This window comes from Lycorma delicatula, chromosome 6 (genome assembly GCF_047948215.1).
Source record: "Lycorma delicatula isolate Av1 chromosome 6, ASM4794821v1, whole genome shotgun sequence".
Classification (NCBI taxonomy): Eukaryota; Metazoa; Arthropoda; class Insecta; order Hemiptera; family Fulgoridae; genus Lycorma; species Lycorma delicatula.
In genome coordinates, this window is record NC_134460.1 from 40,137,287 (window position 1) to 40,152,898 (window position 15,612).

Here is a 15,612-nt window from a genome sequence, read left to right on the forward strand (position 1 = left end):
CAACAGACATAGTTGAGGAACTATAAGTTCCTCAGGGCTCGCTAAATGACTTTAGTACTTTATGCAAGTATAAGCCCGCTGTAGCCGTAGTATGTCTATTGCATATAACGGGGAGTTTAACTCAAAAATATAATAATTACTTTTAAAAAATGAAACCATCATCAAAATGCGCTGAAAAGTAAGAAATAATTTCGTCCAAATACTTTTTCTTTTTTTCGTCTTTCTTTTACGCCGCCTCTACATTTCAGCATAAACACAGCTCAGGGAGCTGCCATCACTTCAAGCCACCCAAGCAGTATCGCTAGGCCCTCTCTTTCCTCTTTTTTTTCCTGCTTAGCCTCCGGTAACTACCGTTTAGATAATTCTTCAGAGGATGAATGAGGATGATATGTATGAGTGTAAATGAAGTGTAGTCTTGTACATTCTCAGTTCGACCATTCTTGAGATGTGTGGTTAATTGAAACCCAACCACCAAAGAATACCGGTATCCACGATCTAGTATTCAAATCCGTGTAAAAATAACTGGCTTTACTAGGACTTGAACGTTGTAACTCTCGACTTCCAAATCAGCTGATTTGGGAAGACGCGTTAACGACCAGACCAACCCGGTGGGTTAGTATCGCTAGGCCCGACCAAACCGTTCCCAACGTCCCTACTCAGGCAGCCGGGACTCGGTCTTTCATGCCGTGCCTCAAGTGAGAAAAACCCAAGGGGATCCCCCACCGGGACTATAGTCTTCTCTTCCCTCCTTCTGGTTCCTCAAGGTGTCCCGGTTCACTCATCGAAGGTGAGACGCCGGAGCATCCCACCCCTCCTGAAGGGGGCTGTCCCGGTACGGAACCATCTCGTTTCCAGACGCGCCAGTGACCGATCCTCACTTTTTAATAAATTCCTTAATGCTGTAAATTTTTTGAATTCACAGCATTAAGAGAGATTAAACCTTGCCCAAGAAATTTGAAGAACAGTTCTGGATAGTTCACGATTTCTGCTGGAATAGTTAAAAAATCTAGCTTTATATTATGTTTATATGTAGGTAAGAAGAGAGGTGATACATTTTTACTACAATTTAGTGGAGCTTCACACCTTGAGCGCATGTGTAGAACTGTCCAAGGATTCATATTCCTACAAGAGGGCTATAAAAAACACAGATATCCTCTGGGTAAAGGTTACTTCTGTTCTCATCAATCAAATATAAGGTGGTGGTCACTTCCTTTACTGATCGGTAACCAGTAAAGTTTCAGATTTTTTTGCTGGTCTCTTTCATCTTTTGGCTAGCCAAAAGATGCCATTATTCTAAAGCCAAATTAGCCATTATTCTAAAGCATAATGACTACCTAGATTTGTTTAGATGATTTTCCTTATATCAATTCGGATTAATTACATAAGACTTTCTATAAGGCTTTCTTTCTGCTCTCATAATTTCTGAAACAAATGACAGTGCTTATTTTTACTGTTCCTCATTCAACATTTCAGAAAAAATAAAATTTGATTCTTTAAAATTTTTGCTATTTAAAAAACCATTCTACAAAAATTTAAGAAAGACTATAAACTTTTTATCGAAGAGGAGCAGGTTTAATTTTTTATAGTGACATTTAGTATAGTTTACATGCATCCTAAATGATTAAATGTAAAAATTTAGTTTTCAATAGAAGGACAGGTTGGCTCATCTGTTTATTTTTAAAGTGAAAAAATAAGGGGCATTGCTACAATTCAGTCTTTGACCTGACTGTTTTGCAGTTAGTAGTTAAAATAAATTCATTCAAGTTTAAGATTACGTTATCCACATATAATTCCATGCAAACAGTAGATACAAATCAAGAAATAAACAACGCCAGTGAACAAAAGTTATTTTATTTTAGTTTTGAGTGGGGAGAGGGCAAAAATAATATGAATATACTAGTAGCAGTACTGCAGGAATGTTTTGCTCTTGATAGTCTAATTGACTGTCGGTAACACTCCCTACTAAAAATTACATCAACCTCTGAAGAAAATTATGGTACAATAAAGTTTTGTGTTAAGTAGCTAGTATCTCTAGAACAGTTTACCAGATTGTTTCTTGATAAACATAATATATTTTTTCTAAATTTCTCATCAGGGGAACCAATATATCTACCTCTTACAGAAGATGTTTTAATCTACAAATTCCAGAATATTACTACATGAAAAATGACACTAATATATAGCAAACCCTTTATTTTAAGTTTTAATACTTACCCAAAAGTTGATTTACCTTGATAAATTAGACTCTAAAACAATTTTGAAATTATATAAATATACTGAAATATGTACTGATAAAATATATGAAATAAAATATACTGAATATATGTTTATATAATATAAACCAAAATTTTAAGAATAGATTCTTTGTAAAAAGCAAATTGGATAAAAAAATTATTTAGAAAAAAAAAACAAAAATGAGTAGAATTTTATTTTATTTTCACAAAAAACCTCATTTAATTACATAAAGGATATTCATTACATCCTTATGTTATAATTTTTAATTCATTAACAAGAGTTTATATGAACATTTTTCCTTAAAATAAGATCAATAACAACTTAAAAACTAATGTCGTTTCTCTACTTAATTCGTATAAGGCATACATTATTATGTTTAAATCTAGTTTTATATTAACACAATAATACATAAAAATGATGAAATCTAAGTTATATTAATAATGTTCATGCATGTGTTAAAGAACGTTCACCACATTTAAGTTAAAGAAAATAGTAACACTAAGTAACAATGGCAAAACAACTTATATGTTATTTTTGTAGGCTTAATTTTATAAATACTTTGATTATCATGATGCGTTTATAAATTACTGAATTAAATCTAATAAATATATGGCCAACCATGCAAAATAAAATCGGGTAATATTTTTTTATCTTGACTTTTTTTTAATCTAGAATTTCAAAATTTAAATAACACATTTATTGACTCAATTTCCTTCATTTCTAATTGATTTTTTAATCGTTAATTTTTAACTTAATTTTCATTTTCAAACTTAATAACTTGGGATATACAAACGACTTATTCATTCGAACTCAACAATATATACTAACTTAATTCTATTGTAATATAAATCAAATTTATCAGCTCTCCAAAGATATCTGATATCTGGCAGTTTTAATAAATGAATTTAATTAAAAAGTTACAGGCTCTCTTCCATTACTCTTAATTATCTATTACAATTCTGTATCTCATTAATATTCTTTGCCTATTAAAATTTTATTTTTAAAACGATCAATGTATTTTTCCTTACGGAAGTAATTTTCATTACGGTTTTATATTATTGAAATAAGAAAACTTCGATACTGAATTAACAAAAAGTAAAAAACAGAAATGTACAAAAAATAAATGAGAGGAAAAAATTCTAAGATGTTCCACAAGACTTACGTATTTTATTGCACCCCATTATGTGTCTCAGACCTGGATGTTGTATTTTAATAACATTATAAAAAAAAAAAAAAACATGAAAATTTGAAACATTAAAACAGTCTCTTAATTTAAAATATTAAAGAAACTTAGGCAAAAGAAATGTAAAACCCACAAAAGATTTTAATTCATATAAAAAAAATATTCATTACGAGAAACTGAAAACTATTAAAATACCCGGCAAAATATATTTTTTTAAATTTGGTTTTAATATTTTGCCAGTACATCGACAGGTAAATGGCACACACAGAACTTACAAACTAAGTATATAAATCAGGTTACTTTTATATCAGAAAGTTTACCACAAATTAAGAGCGACTGATCTATAGCTACAGATAGAAACTGATAATGTGTTAATGGCTTTTTCATTTTTGTATTTAATTTACAGCTACATAAATGCTGTGAACCAAATGCTGTTATAAAAATACCCTGACTATTCTAAATTAAGTCTATAATAATCTTATAATTTCCTAATGTACCTCTGTTAATTGAACTAAATTAACCTATTTTTAAAATTATCAATAATTTTACAAAGTATACTAGACAAAATTAATTTAATTTCTAAAAATCTAAAAATTACAACTTAGTGATAATGATCAACACATGTTGTCATGCGGCTAAGATTAAGTGGACAGATATGTGGGTAGGAGGGGACTGGCAACTTTCAAAACTATATATCAGCAAAATAAGAACAAAATTTAATTTTAGTAGAAACATTTTTTTTTTTTTTTTTTTTAAAGCGTATTGTATAAATTAATGTTCAGCCTGAATATACACATATACATATTAAGAATTTATAGAATGATTTTTTTTAACATTTTAATATTAAGAGTTTAATGAATGTTTTTTCTGCTTTTACATCATTCATCTTATAGAATGTTATAAAAATTTGTTAATAATAATTGTATAAAGTTATTTAAATCATTTTTGAAATATTTTTATTATTTCTTAAGTAAAAAAATAAAAAATAACACATTTTGTGAAAAAACGTTTTAAGAAAGTGAATTATAATATTTGTGATATTGTTGTCAATACATACATTAGGCACTTTTAGAGAAGGGTTTTTGAAAATGTGTTTTTATTACTTTTTAATATAAATTAAAACATTTGTGCATTAATGAAAAATTTTAATAACCTGAATGTAAATAAAAAAATAAAAAAAATAGATTAATATTAAAAAAACTATTAAAAAGATTTTAAATATAACCTTCCATCATCAAAATAAATAAACAAATGTGAGAAATGAGTGTTACATTTTAATCACAAAAACTAAAATTTTTGATTATTTTCTTTATTACTGCATAAATAACAAATTTTTTTTAGATAAAAACAGGCTGTATTTCAATTTGAAAATGATTGATTATTTCTATTTCCTATTATCTGTCAAATGGTAAACTTGGCAAGTTTGCTTTATTAAATAAAAATCATATTTTTGTAAATCAAACATCAACACTATTACGTTTTCTTTTCTTAATAAAAGTAAAACTAATACTAATGATATAACCATAAGAACAACACTACTTTCAAAAATTAACAGCTATAAACATAACTTTAAGAAAAAATTGATCCATCTTCCTTTTCAACTGCATTTCACATTTTCTACACCAGTATTTCTTTATGAAAAAAAAATGGTTTAAATACATTCCATACTTACTTTTATTGTGTTTATTAATATTAAGCCTACAACTTGATAATGTTTGAAAGATTTTTTTGAATTTTAGATGAAACAGATAGTCGTTTTATTTTTTTGAGAAATTTATACATACCTGATGATACCTGTACCTTGATAAATAGAAGACTTATTTCTTTAAAATACATACTAAAAAATCTAACAGAAATAACAAACTTATTTTTATAAAATTCATACATAAAAATATGTCAATTCAAAATATCTATCTGTTTTAAAATATTTATATTTTTATTGTAATCAATACCTTCAAGGTCAGTTTGCAAACATGTTAATATCTATTGTAGTAAATAATATGAAACTACCTTACAGACATTAATCTAATTCTATAAGGGTTTTTTTTTTTAAATTAATAGAAGCAAGAAGCTGCAAGAGAGGCATTTACAAGCATTGATTGGTACGATATAAGAAACCCTCATGCTTAAATTGAGTTATATGGTTGAAATTTCTTCCTGTGTTGATGCTTATGCTTTTATATGTCAAGGTTTTGTTTCCTATATTTACAGATTACTTGACATATTTGAGATTGATTTCATGAATTTAAAAAAATGTATATTCAAGGATGAAAATATAATTTCCAAAAATGAAAATTTACATTATCTATTCAAACAACAACAGGAAAATTTAAGATAACAGTTACTGTGATTGTGACAATGAATTTTTGTAGCGTGTGAAAAATGCCATATCAGACGGGGACTTAAACATAGAACCTTTGATGAAAGGCAGAGACACTACCGCTCTGCTGTAGAGATTATTAATAAAACTCTATAATATTTATGTTTTAAATCATAAGAAAATAAATAATAAACTTAAATCCTATATAGATAGCATGGAGGAGTCAACTTGAGGTGAAAATATATTTATATAACAAATGTATATCTTGTAGGCACTATTTTCTAAAACAATGCAGGTGCTACTTGACTTCTGACCTTCCAGACATGTAAAAAAGGCAACAAAACAAGTTTAATGATAAGTTTTCTTAGCTATATCTATCCTAATGAACTCGTATACTTTTTTTTTAAAAAAACCATCTATCAAGGATATTTCTCCATTAGTTATGATTATTTTAAAATTTAAAAAAATACATGTATGACAGTAATCATTAATTTTATTTATTTTTTTCATATTTATTGTAAATGAAAGAAAACAAGTCAATTTATTACAATTAGAATTTGAAATCGATAAAAGAGTAACAATGGTATATCTGATGATTTTGTTAAATTCTTCCATACATAGATTCTAAATATTTCTTTAAACTAAAATTATTCAGAATAAGTTATTTTAGATTAATTAACTGAAAATCATTAATAATTTAATTATGATTATACTTACAATTTTTTTTATTTTTTATTTACAAATTAGTATTTTATTACTTACAAAACAATCATAATAATGTAACCTTATATACGTACATGGATTATTAAGTTTGGAAACTGTAAACCAATAATCGATAAAATAAAGATGATCCAGTTTTGTATCAGATACAAAACTATATCATTGCTGATACAGTTAACTGTTTAATGAGTTAAACAATTAACTATAAATAACAATGAATAGTTTTTTGTCCAGTCCAATAACTATTAAGTCTTTTTAACAATTTTGGATTGAGATTGATTAAAAAGTTCTTCAATACATTCCACTGGTAGCCCGTCATGGCAGCAAATAGGTACTGTACTGGTTTTACCAGTACTTAACCACTTTTCTCCGCAAAGATGAGAATAAATTGTAACCTATTAAGAAAATAAATTTATTTAATCGTTTATATATTAAATCATGAAATCATAATAATTGCTTTGTAATTTTCTTTTACAAAAAATGCATTAGCTAGAAATTATTCGCTAATGTGACCCCAGTGTGGTTGAAAATACTTGTTAGAATAGTTTTATGAACAAATAGAATATATGGTAAAAGATGTGTTAAGATATAGGCTAGTTTTGTTTCAGAAAGAGCTCTGGTACCAAGAAAACATTCTCACCTAGAGGTTAAGTTAAGAAGAATGTATGTAATATTTGTGTATTTGGATCACTTTATGTAAAAAGAAGAGAATGGTTAATTTTTTTTTGAATTTAGAGTAGGTGTACAAAAAAAACTCCAAAATAAGCTCAGATTTAGAAAGGGGATCAAGATAAGGATGCAAAATATCACCCTTAACTAGTTTATAGAAACAATTCAGAAATTGGAAGCAGTTTGACAATCTTTTTTTTTTAGCCTCCAGGACCACTGTTAGGTATTGCTTCAGAGGATGAACTGAAGTAATATTGTGTAACGTGTGAAAATGTCATACCTGTTCAGGATTTGAACCCGGGACCTTCGGATGAAAGGCTGAGATGCTACCACTCGTGCCACAGAGGCCGGCAGTAGAATAATTATCTAAGACATAAATAAAGGTATTAAGGTTCATATATGAACAAACAAAAAAGAATTAGGTAGAAAAAAATTACTAAACTCATGTAGCATAAAGGAATATAATATTAAAATTGGTGATTATAACAGAAATTTGAGCTAAAAAAAAAGAAAAATTGCATGAATGCAGTGCATTATAGATAGTAAAACATGAATAGGAAAACAGAAAGAATACAGATACTTTAAATGTGGTATTTCAAGAAAGAAGATGAAATTCTATTAATAAATGAAGATTTCTTAAGATGAGTTGTTGGAAAGGAAGGAAATTTGAAACATAATCTTTTAGACAGAAAAACTAGATTGGTAGTTTCTACCCATTAAGATGTAAATTTAGTTGTATTTGTGATAGAAGGATGTGACCAAGTAAAAATTGTAAAAAATGATTAAGATATGAATTATGATGATTGAGGTAAGTAAACTAAAGGTAAAAAGGGTTTTACAGAACACAAAAGAATGGTGAATAAAATCTATCCACTTAAGAGAGAAGAATGTGGGCAAAATATCCCATTTTTACTTAGAGCAATAGCAAAATAAAATATCAAGCCTACAGGGCTTTCTCCTTAATGTATGGTAATAAATATTTCAAAAATTAAAACAAATGGTCAAGATGACTTTCTTTAATCAGTTATACAAATTTTAAAGATTTATTTACATTTTTCCAAAGGTATAAGTAGTCGATATAAAAAAAAAATAGTTAATAATTAAGATTTATAGAGTAATTATTTACTGTGTACTTTAGGTGCCATCATTAAGTGGTTGGAAGAGACCTGAAGTAAGAAACTAATAGTTGCTATTATTTTCATGAAAAATTTTCTAGAAAAACTGGTAATTTAAGTGGTTTTTCTTTGCCCTTTCCACACAGCTGAACATTTTGTTGCACTTATCACACTTAACGTGAGGTACACTTGTTAGCAGAGATACAACTAATAATTTATCCTGCATGTGACATCTCACTCTATACACCAGAGACTGGCTTTACAGCAGGCATTACTACTTTTACAGAAAGCAACTCTTGACTAGATATAAGAACAGAACACACCATATGAACAGAATGGCATGTTAAGTAACAAATTATTATAGCCTCCTCCCCCCACAAAAAAAATTTACTTACAGATAATAATTTTTCAGTTACTTTTTATTAACATAATATTTACGTACATATTTGAAAAACATTATTTAATTATTATAAGCAAGCAATTCTGCCCAATAAAAATTAAAATTTTCCCCTAAGGATGTAACATATTTTCTATTTTTTAAATTTTAATCATAACATTTAATTATTAAAACATACCCACTTTTACTTTGTTAGGAAACATTTTATTATACAATTAATTTATAATAATAAAACATTTAATTATTTTTTATTAATAAGTTTTAGTTCCACAGGGAAAATTTTAATTAACTCTCCAAATTAATGGTTAGTTCTTATTTGGTCACAAATACTAATATATTTCCCAGTTTGCTGTTTTGGTGGTGAAAATAATAACTGTTACTGGATACTAAAAGCCGAGCCTACATTTCATTACAGTACATTCTTTGAGCTGAACCTTTCAGTGCCTGAACTGAGACACATTCCTGTATCTTGGACTTTGACGGAACCTATTTCAGCAGTCAGTGACAAAAATTCCTTTTAACTTTAGTTTAATAAAGCAATAAATTATTTATGTAGTTTACCTGGACCATCCATAGTTGTTAAAGCTATACCAATAATCCTTCATCATTATTCTATTATTACTTTAAAAAACAAGAAACAATAAGAAAAATACAAGAATAATAATAAATTGTGCAACATTTTTCCCAAATCTCATTTTACCTCCTATACTGAACAAAAAAAACTACAAAAGATTCAGTAGTATAGATATGAGATTTATAAAACTGAATTTGTAGCATTAAAAAAAACAGTATAAAGCCTGTAAAGATCCATCAAAAGTATGCACAATTCATGCAACAGTGAATTAAAATTGTAAGAAGTAAATAGCCCACAGTAATTATACTGATTCAACACGCTACAGAAACCTTTATTGTGTACGTATAAAAGATAAGAGAAATTAGATTAATTTCTCATAAAAGATTGTAAATGAGAATATATTACAGAGCCTGCAAAAATAAAGAGAGATATCTTAACACTGCCACCTTCATGGCAGAGTGTTATAGTGCGATACCTTCAGACATATGAATTATCTAACAAGTGCACAATATAAAAAAGCACTATTAACTTATATTTCATCCTTATAAACATATTTGTAAGCTGTAGTAATAGCTGAAAGAAAAATCCTACAAAAACCAAATACATTTATACAAAACTATATTATGAATAATTATTGGAAAAATAGTTTCATAGACAATTTCACGGAAAATTATCATCATTACTAACAATAATACTCGTACATATATTTCTCCTAAATGAGCTTTTACCTTCAAATTTTTCACATCTTTTTTCAAAGCAGCACACAAAAGTTTTGGTGCATCCTTTTTATTTGCTTCAGCCTGTCAAAAAAAAAATATATATAAACATTTTTTAACATAAAATTTATGAATTGATAGAAATAGTTCTTTGATTTGAAAAAAAATCAAAGGAATTCTTTAGTGTTTATGATTACATCACTCTAGATATTAGTTAATAATAATGGCACATTTTATAAACAAAATTAGAATGGTAATAGATCAAATGTAAATCTTCCCGCAAGTCTTGAGTGTGACTAAATAGTTCAAAGTTTAATGTCAACAACGTTTTCACACACAATTCTGAGAATTGAAAAAGTTTTTCTTTTTACAATACTTGTGTACCTGATCTTAATGGCTGTTTAATTTTTCAAAAAATGTTTTTGGTAGCATAAGTTTTATTTTTAAAGGCTCAAAATAAACAAATTGATAAGTTGCGGTGTTCAAATCTTGAAACTACCCTGACCTCTTGAGGAATTGTAAATCAAATGGTCATCTAGTGTCTAAGGTTTTTTTATTTTGCAGATGTTATTATTCTGAAAGGGTAGTTAGTTATTCAGTGGAAAACACACTGAATAGAATGAACAGGCTTATTAAAGCCTGTTCATTCAAAATCTAAGTAATTTTTTTTTAAATGTCACAGTTATGTTCTATAACACTAATGGGTACATGTGGCTAATGAAGGGAAAACTCATTAAGGGGTTTTTTCATAACTTGGAAATAGTGAAACAATGCTCTAAAAGTTGTTAAGCAACAGTTCATGATCAGACTACCACAATATTTTATGGTAAAGATACATATAATTCCAAACTTTCAAAGAATTAAATTCATCAAACTGTGTACTGCAAATATAATTTTGTTGAACACAAATGAGAGACTGTTCACAGTTTATATAGGGGTATGTGTTTAGCATACCACTAACAAGTTTAGCATAACACCATAACAAGTTGGAACATAGCATTAACAAGTCATTGCTAAGTTTGGGTTTCACAAGAGTGCATTCTATTATAACATCTTAAAATTGATGACCGATGATATGTTTCAACAACTAATTGCAGATATGGCAGAATATTGCCTCTCCAATGAGTCCAAGCTATTTTTCTATTAAATATTGCAAATATCTCAGTTTGAAATAGTCAAATCAGAGAAAAATAAAATCTTTACAGCAGCAGATAATAAAACCCGATTTGCAAATAATTCTTTGTCAACCGCTTTTTATAACTAGTTCATTAACTCAAACACTTTCATTGATGACTGTCTAAAAACCTTAAATTTCTTTTAAAATTTTACTAATCTTCACAATAAAAATAAATTATAATGTAAAAACGCTAAAACAGGTAAAAAAAGTGTAGTATCATTGCTGGCTACATTTAAAAGATGTTCACAAAAATACTAATTTAATGGAAGTTGAACTAAAAACTTTTTCGATTAGTCAATTAATAATTTTATTTTTTATTATAATATAACATACCAAAGAAATACACAAATTCTTGCAAGCCTTTTCTCCCTCTTCATCTTTAGTCATCACAATGTTCGGCATTTTTTCAATAAGCGGAGTTGTTAAAGAATCACTGCCTTCTTCAAAGACACCACAGTGACAAACTCCCTTTTGAGCTGGATTATCCCTAAAATTATATTAAAAAAAAATTTAATGATGAAATTACAAATCCAACCGCTAGACTAAGCATTAAGCGATATAAATGTTAGCTATAAACTTACTAACAGTAAAATCGCCATTTTATATGTTAATTATATTCCTAAAAGCCATAATTATCTTTAACAATATGAAATTTACAGATACTAAATTGACAAAGCAACATATTTAATGAACTAACACTACACAGAACAATCACAGTAATTATTACAAGAGTTAGATGTACCGATAGATGAACTGTGGCACATAGTACACCCTTATTTGCACGATATAGGACCATAACAAACTGCTCACGACATTTCCTTGAGGTTGGAAACAATAGATTACAGATCAGTGATTTTGTTAGCCAAATTAACATGTTGCAACCAAATAATTACGTAAATTAATTAGCGATTCTGGAATATAATCCCACTTAATCTTCTACATACTGATGCAAATTTATATCTTTTCAGCAATAACAAACAGTTCGGATAGGAACTCCATTACTTGGAGATAGAGATTCTGAGATAACTTCTCTTCAAGAACAATTATTTATTTTTACACAAATTACAAACTCAATTTTTAAAGAGACTTGTTTTACTTGACTATGATAAATAAATATTAAAATCTTTTATCTGCTCAATTCTAATTCAAGAACCAAAAATTGTATAACCAATTAGCAACAGATAGTCAACTTTATACATTTATAATTTATTTAGTGATAACCAAATTTTTATTCAACCACAGGCTGCAGCACAATTACGGTCACCCCTTCTTTTTTATAAAAAATATATAAATTCTACAGTGTAAAAGGATTTTTCTGATCAATATTGTCCCAAAATTTAGTATTATTAATTAGAGTCACAAATCTTATTTATTGGTTTGGATAAAAGAATTAATTAACTCAGATATTTATGCTGTGTATTGACATCTTTTTCTGTCCTCCTAAGAGTTTTGCCACTTTGTTCTAATCTGGCATCTAAATAGTTGACAAAGCAGCTGATTCTTCATAGAAGGGGGTTGAATTGTGTAACAAAATCTTCTGGGCTATTGAAACTGTCAGAGAACTTTTTTACTGTTTAGATATTACATAAAACAGCTAAGGTACCTCCTACTTGTTTCCTCAACATCTAATCTAACTTATTCTAAGGTTAATCATCATTATGCAGAAGATAGTAAAGGAAAATATGCATATATAATATTTATATGCATTATTATTTAAGAGTGTACGCTTTAAGCAAGTACCTTTACAGCTACAGACTTAAAAATATATTAACTACTGTGAGGTCAATGTTTCTATTGTAATACTAACCATCCAGATTGACACACGATATAGAACTACCACTAAAAGCAATTTAAGTATCTAGTAAAAGTAGTATGAGCCATTTTTATTTACATAAAGAAATTAAAATATTGCATTTTATTTTAGTTGGGGTTTAGAAAAAACCACGATAAAAGGAATTTTTTTACTTATTAACTTACAGATTTTCTGAACGTTGAGCTGACATTACTTGTGCAGTTAACAGCAAGACAATGTACAGAATTACACGAGAAAACATCATTATTTTATTCACCTGTAACAGCGAATTATCTGTAAAAAAATAAACAATCTATTATTAAAATGAAAAAAAATCGTTTAATGAAATGTACAAAACAAAAAATTGAATTACAATTATTTATATTTCTAGCACCACTGGTTGTAAATTCAAAAGTTTGAGATAATTTCGGGTAACTCATAAATAATCTGATTTTAAGCTTTCATTTTCCGTTAGCCTCTGGAACCACCGTAAGGTATTACTTAACTTTTTCCTGTTTAGCTTCCGGTAACTACATTTCAGATAATATAAATTAAGTGTAGTCTTGTACAGCCTCAGGTTGACCATTCCTGAGGTGTGTGTGGTTAATTGAAACCCAACAACCAAAAACACCAGTATGCAAGATCTAGTATTCAAATATATAAAAAAGTTTTGCCTTTACTAGAATTTGAACCTTAGAACTCTCAACTTCGAAATCAACCGATTTGCGATAACGAGTTAACCATTACAGCAGTCCGGTGGGCTGGTTTTAAGCTTATCCAACCTCACCCATCCAAGGCTTGATAGAAGACTTACAAAAAGTCGTCTATCATGAAATTAAAATATGTTTTATATATATATATATATATATATATATATAAAATCGTACGCCGTGCCCTAAAATTTGACTGGAAAAAAGTTGCAATACTTATTCTAGATAATACTTATAAAAGAGAATCATATTGCACATTCGTCTAATCATGCTAAAATTTCCTAATTCAATGTTAAAGTTATTCCATATATTTCTTACTCGCCTGCTCACACCAGTTTTTAAAAATGCAATAAATAAACTATACAATAAGTAATGGATTTTTTCTTATCAGAGGTGTTTATGAAACAAACATTTTTATTAATAATTCAATACACATATCTTAGTAAAGAAAATGTCTTAAGTTCCTTAAATGTTAAGAAATTATTTATTAGCAGTATTAAATTAATTAAATATTATCCTCTTACGGTCATGTCATCAAGAGTGTCGTTACAATATTTTTCATTCATTAAAAAAGTATTAACAAATATGAACTGTTACTTTTAAGTAATTAATATGTATTTTTAGATATATTATATTATGTGAATATTTCAATAAAGATGTTTTATTATTATTATTATTATTACTAAGTGATTATTTAAATTTATTTTTTAAAACAATGAAGGTAATTTACTTAAACTTAATAAAATTAAATTGTAATTATTCAAAACAAACTGTACCTTTCAGAAAGTAAGTTCTTCTGACAATCACCAGATAAAATAAAAACAAGACTGATAACGGCTGAATCATGAAACTGTATTTATAGGCCATCCCCTTCCAAGAGGTGCGTATCGTGAGATTAAACCGGCCAATCAAAATATAAGTACTTGTCACACCATATGAGTACATCCCCTCCACGACACCAAAATCCATCGTATTTATATGCACACGCGCGCGCGCGCGTACAAACTGATTATTATTGTATTAATATTTCCACATTATCCAGGAAATAATAGTAATAAAAATAAAAACAATAAATTTACTACCTTGGTATTTACTAATTTCCTTTACGTTTCGAAAATAATTTTTTAAATATAATTCATTTTTAAGTGCAACCAGAATTTTTATAATTAAATTAAGTTGAATTTTATTATTCTGTTTAACCTATTACAGATAAATGCGTGTAAAATTAAATTTCCATGACTGCACTAAATATATCTCGAACAGAATGACAATTAAAGTTCGGTAAATACAAAGAAATTACAATAGATATTATAAAACAATACTCATAAACTAACTAAAAGAATTGCCAAACCTTTTCCATTTATTTAATGAAACCGTTTTTATTTTTTAGCTCAATTTCTATGTATCATCCACATTTCCAATATTTTGGTCTACTTCGGTTAAATTGATGCTGTCTAAGAAATTGTTGAATGGAGACTGAATAAACAATCTATCGAACTGTTAACTGGGATAAATCGGTAAGAAAGGTTCATCTTAAGAAAGATGAAGAAAAAGTAATGTAAGATAAAATAATAGGATCGACAATAACATCCAATTTATTATCATTATTTTGAATTACACATTAAATTTTATTCATGATTAAGTGATCCATGAAGCAGAATTTAAAAAAAAAAGAAAAAAAGATCTTTTTACTTTTATTTTTCCCAAAAAATAAATTTATCGTTATACATATTTTATTATTTCAAAGGTATTACCTTTTTTTTTTTTTCTTCTCTCAGCTCCCCTTGGCCGGACCTACCGGCTATATACCGGCATGGCAGGTCGGCCTACCGGTTAGCTCTTTTTGAGAGTTCTTTATTAATATTGCCCTTTTGGACACCACGCCAGACCCAGTTCCCGCGACGTGGCGCCGGGTCCCTTCAGTATTCAGTGTGCTGTTACCTGACTGTTACCCGTGGAGTCCTTGGTGGCTCATCAGTGCCAACACACCGCAGCATGCTGGAC

The 15,612-nt window shown here is 28.2% G+C and overlaps 1 protein-coding gene across 1 annotated transcript; it reads right to left on the minus strand.

The window, feature by feature from the left end:
• Nucleotides 1–6,523: 6,523 nt before the first annotated feature.
• Nucleotides 6,524–14,440, minus strand: LOC142326743 (uncharacterized). Its single transcript, XM_075369415.1, has 5 exons — nucleotides 14,385–14,440; nucleotides 13,084–13,192; nucleotides 11,440–11,593; nucleotides 9,942–10,013; nucleotides 6,524–6,853 (listed from the first exon to the last, which is right to left on the minus strand). Exons 2-5 carry the CDS (start codon nucleotides 13,161–13,163, stop codon nucleotides 6,704–6,706), a joined length of 456 nt encoding a protein of 151 aa, XP_075225530.1. The 5' UTR covers nucleotides 13,164–13,192; nucleotides 14,385–14,440; the 3' UTR covers nucleotides 6,524–6,703.
• Nucleotides 14,441–15,612: the final 1,172 nt, after the last annotated feature.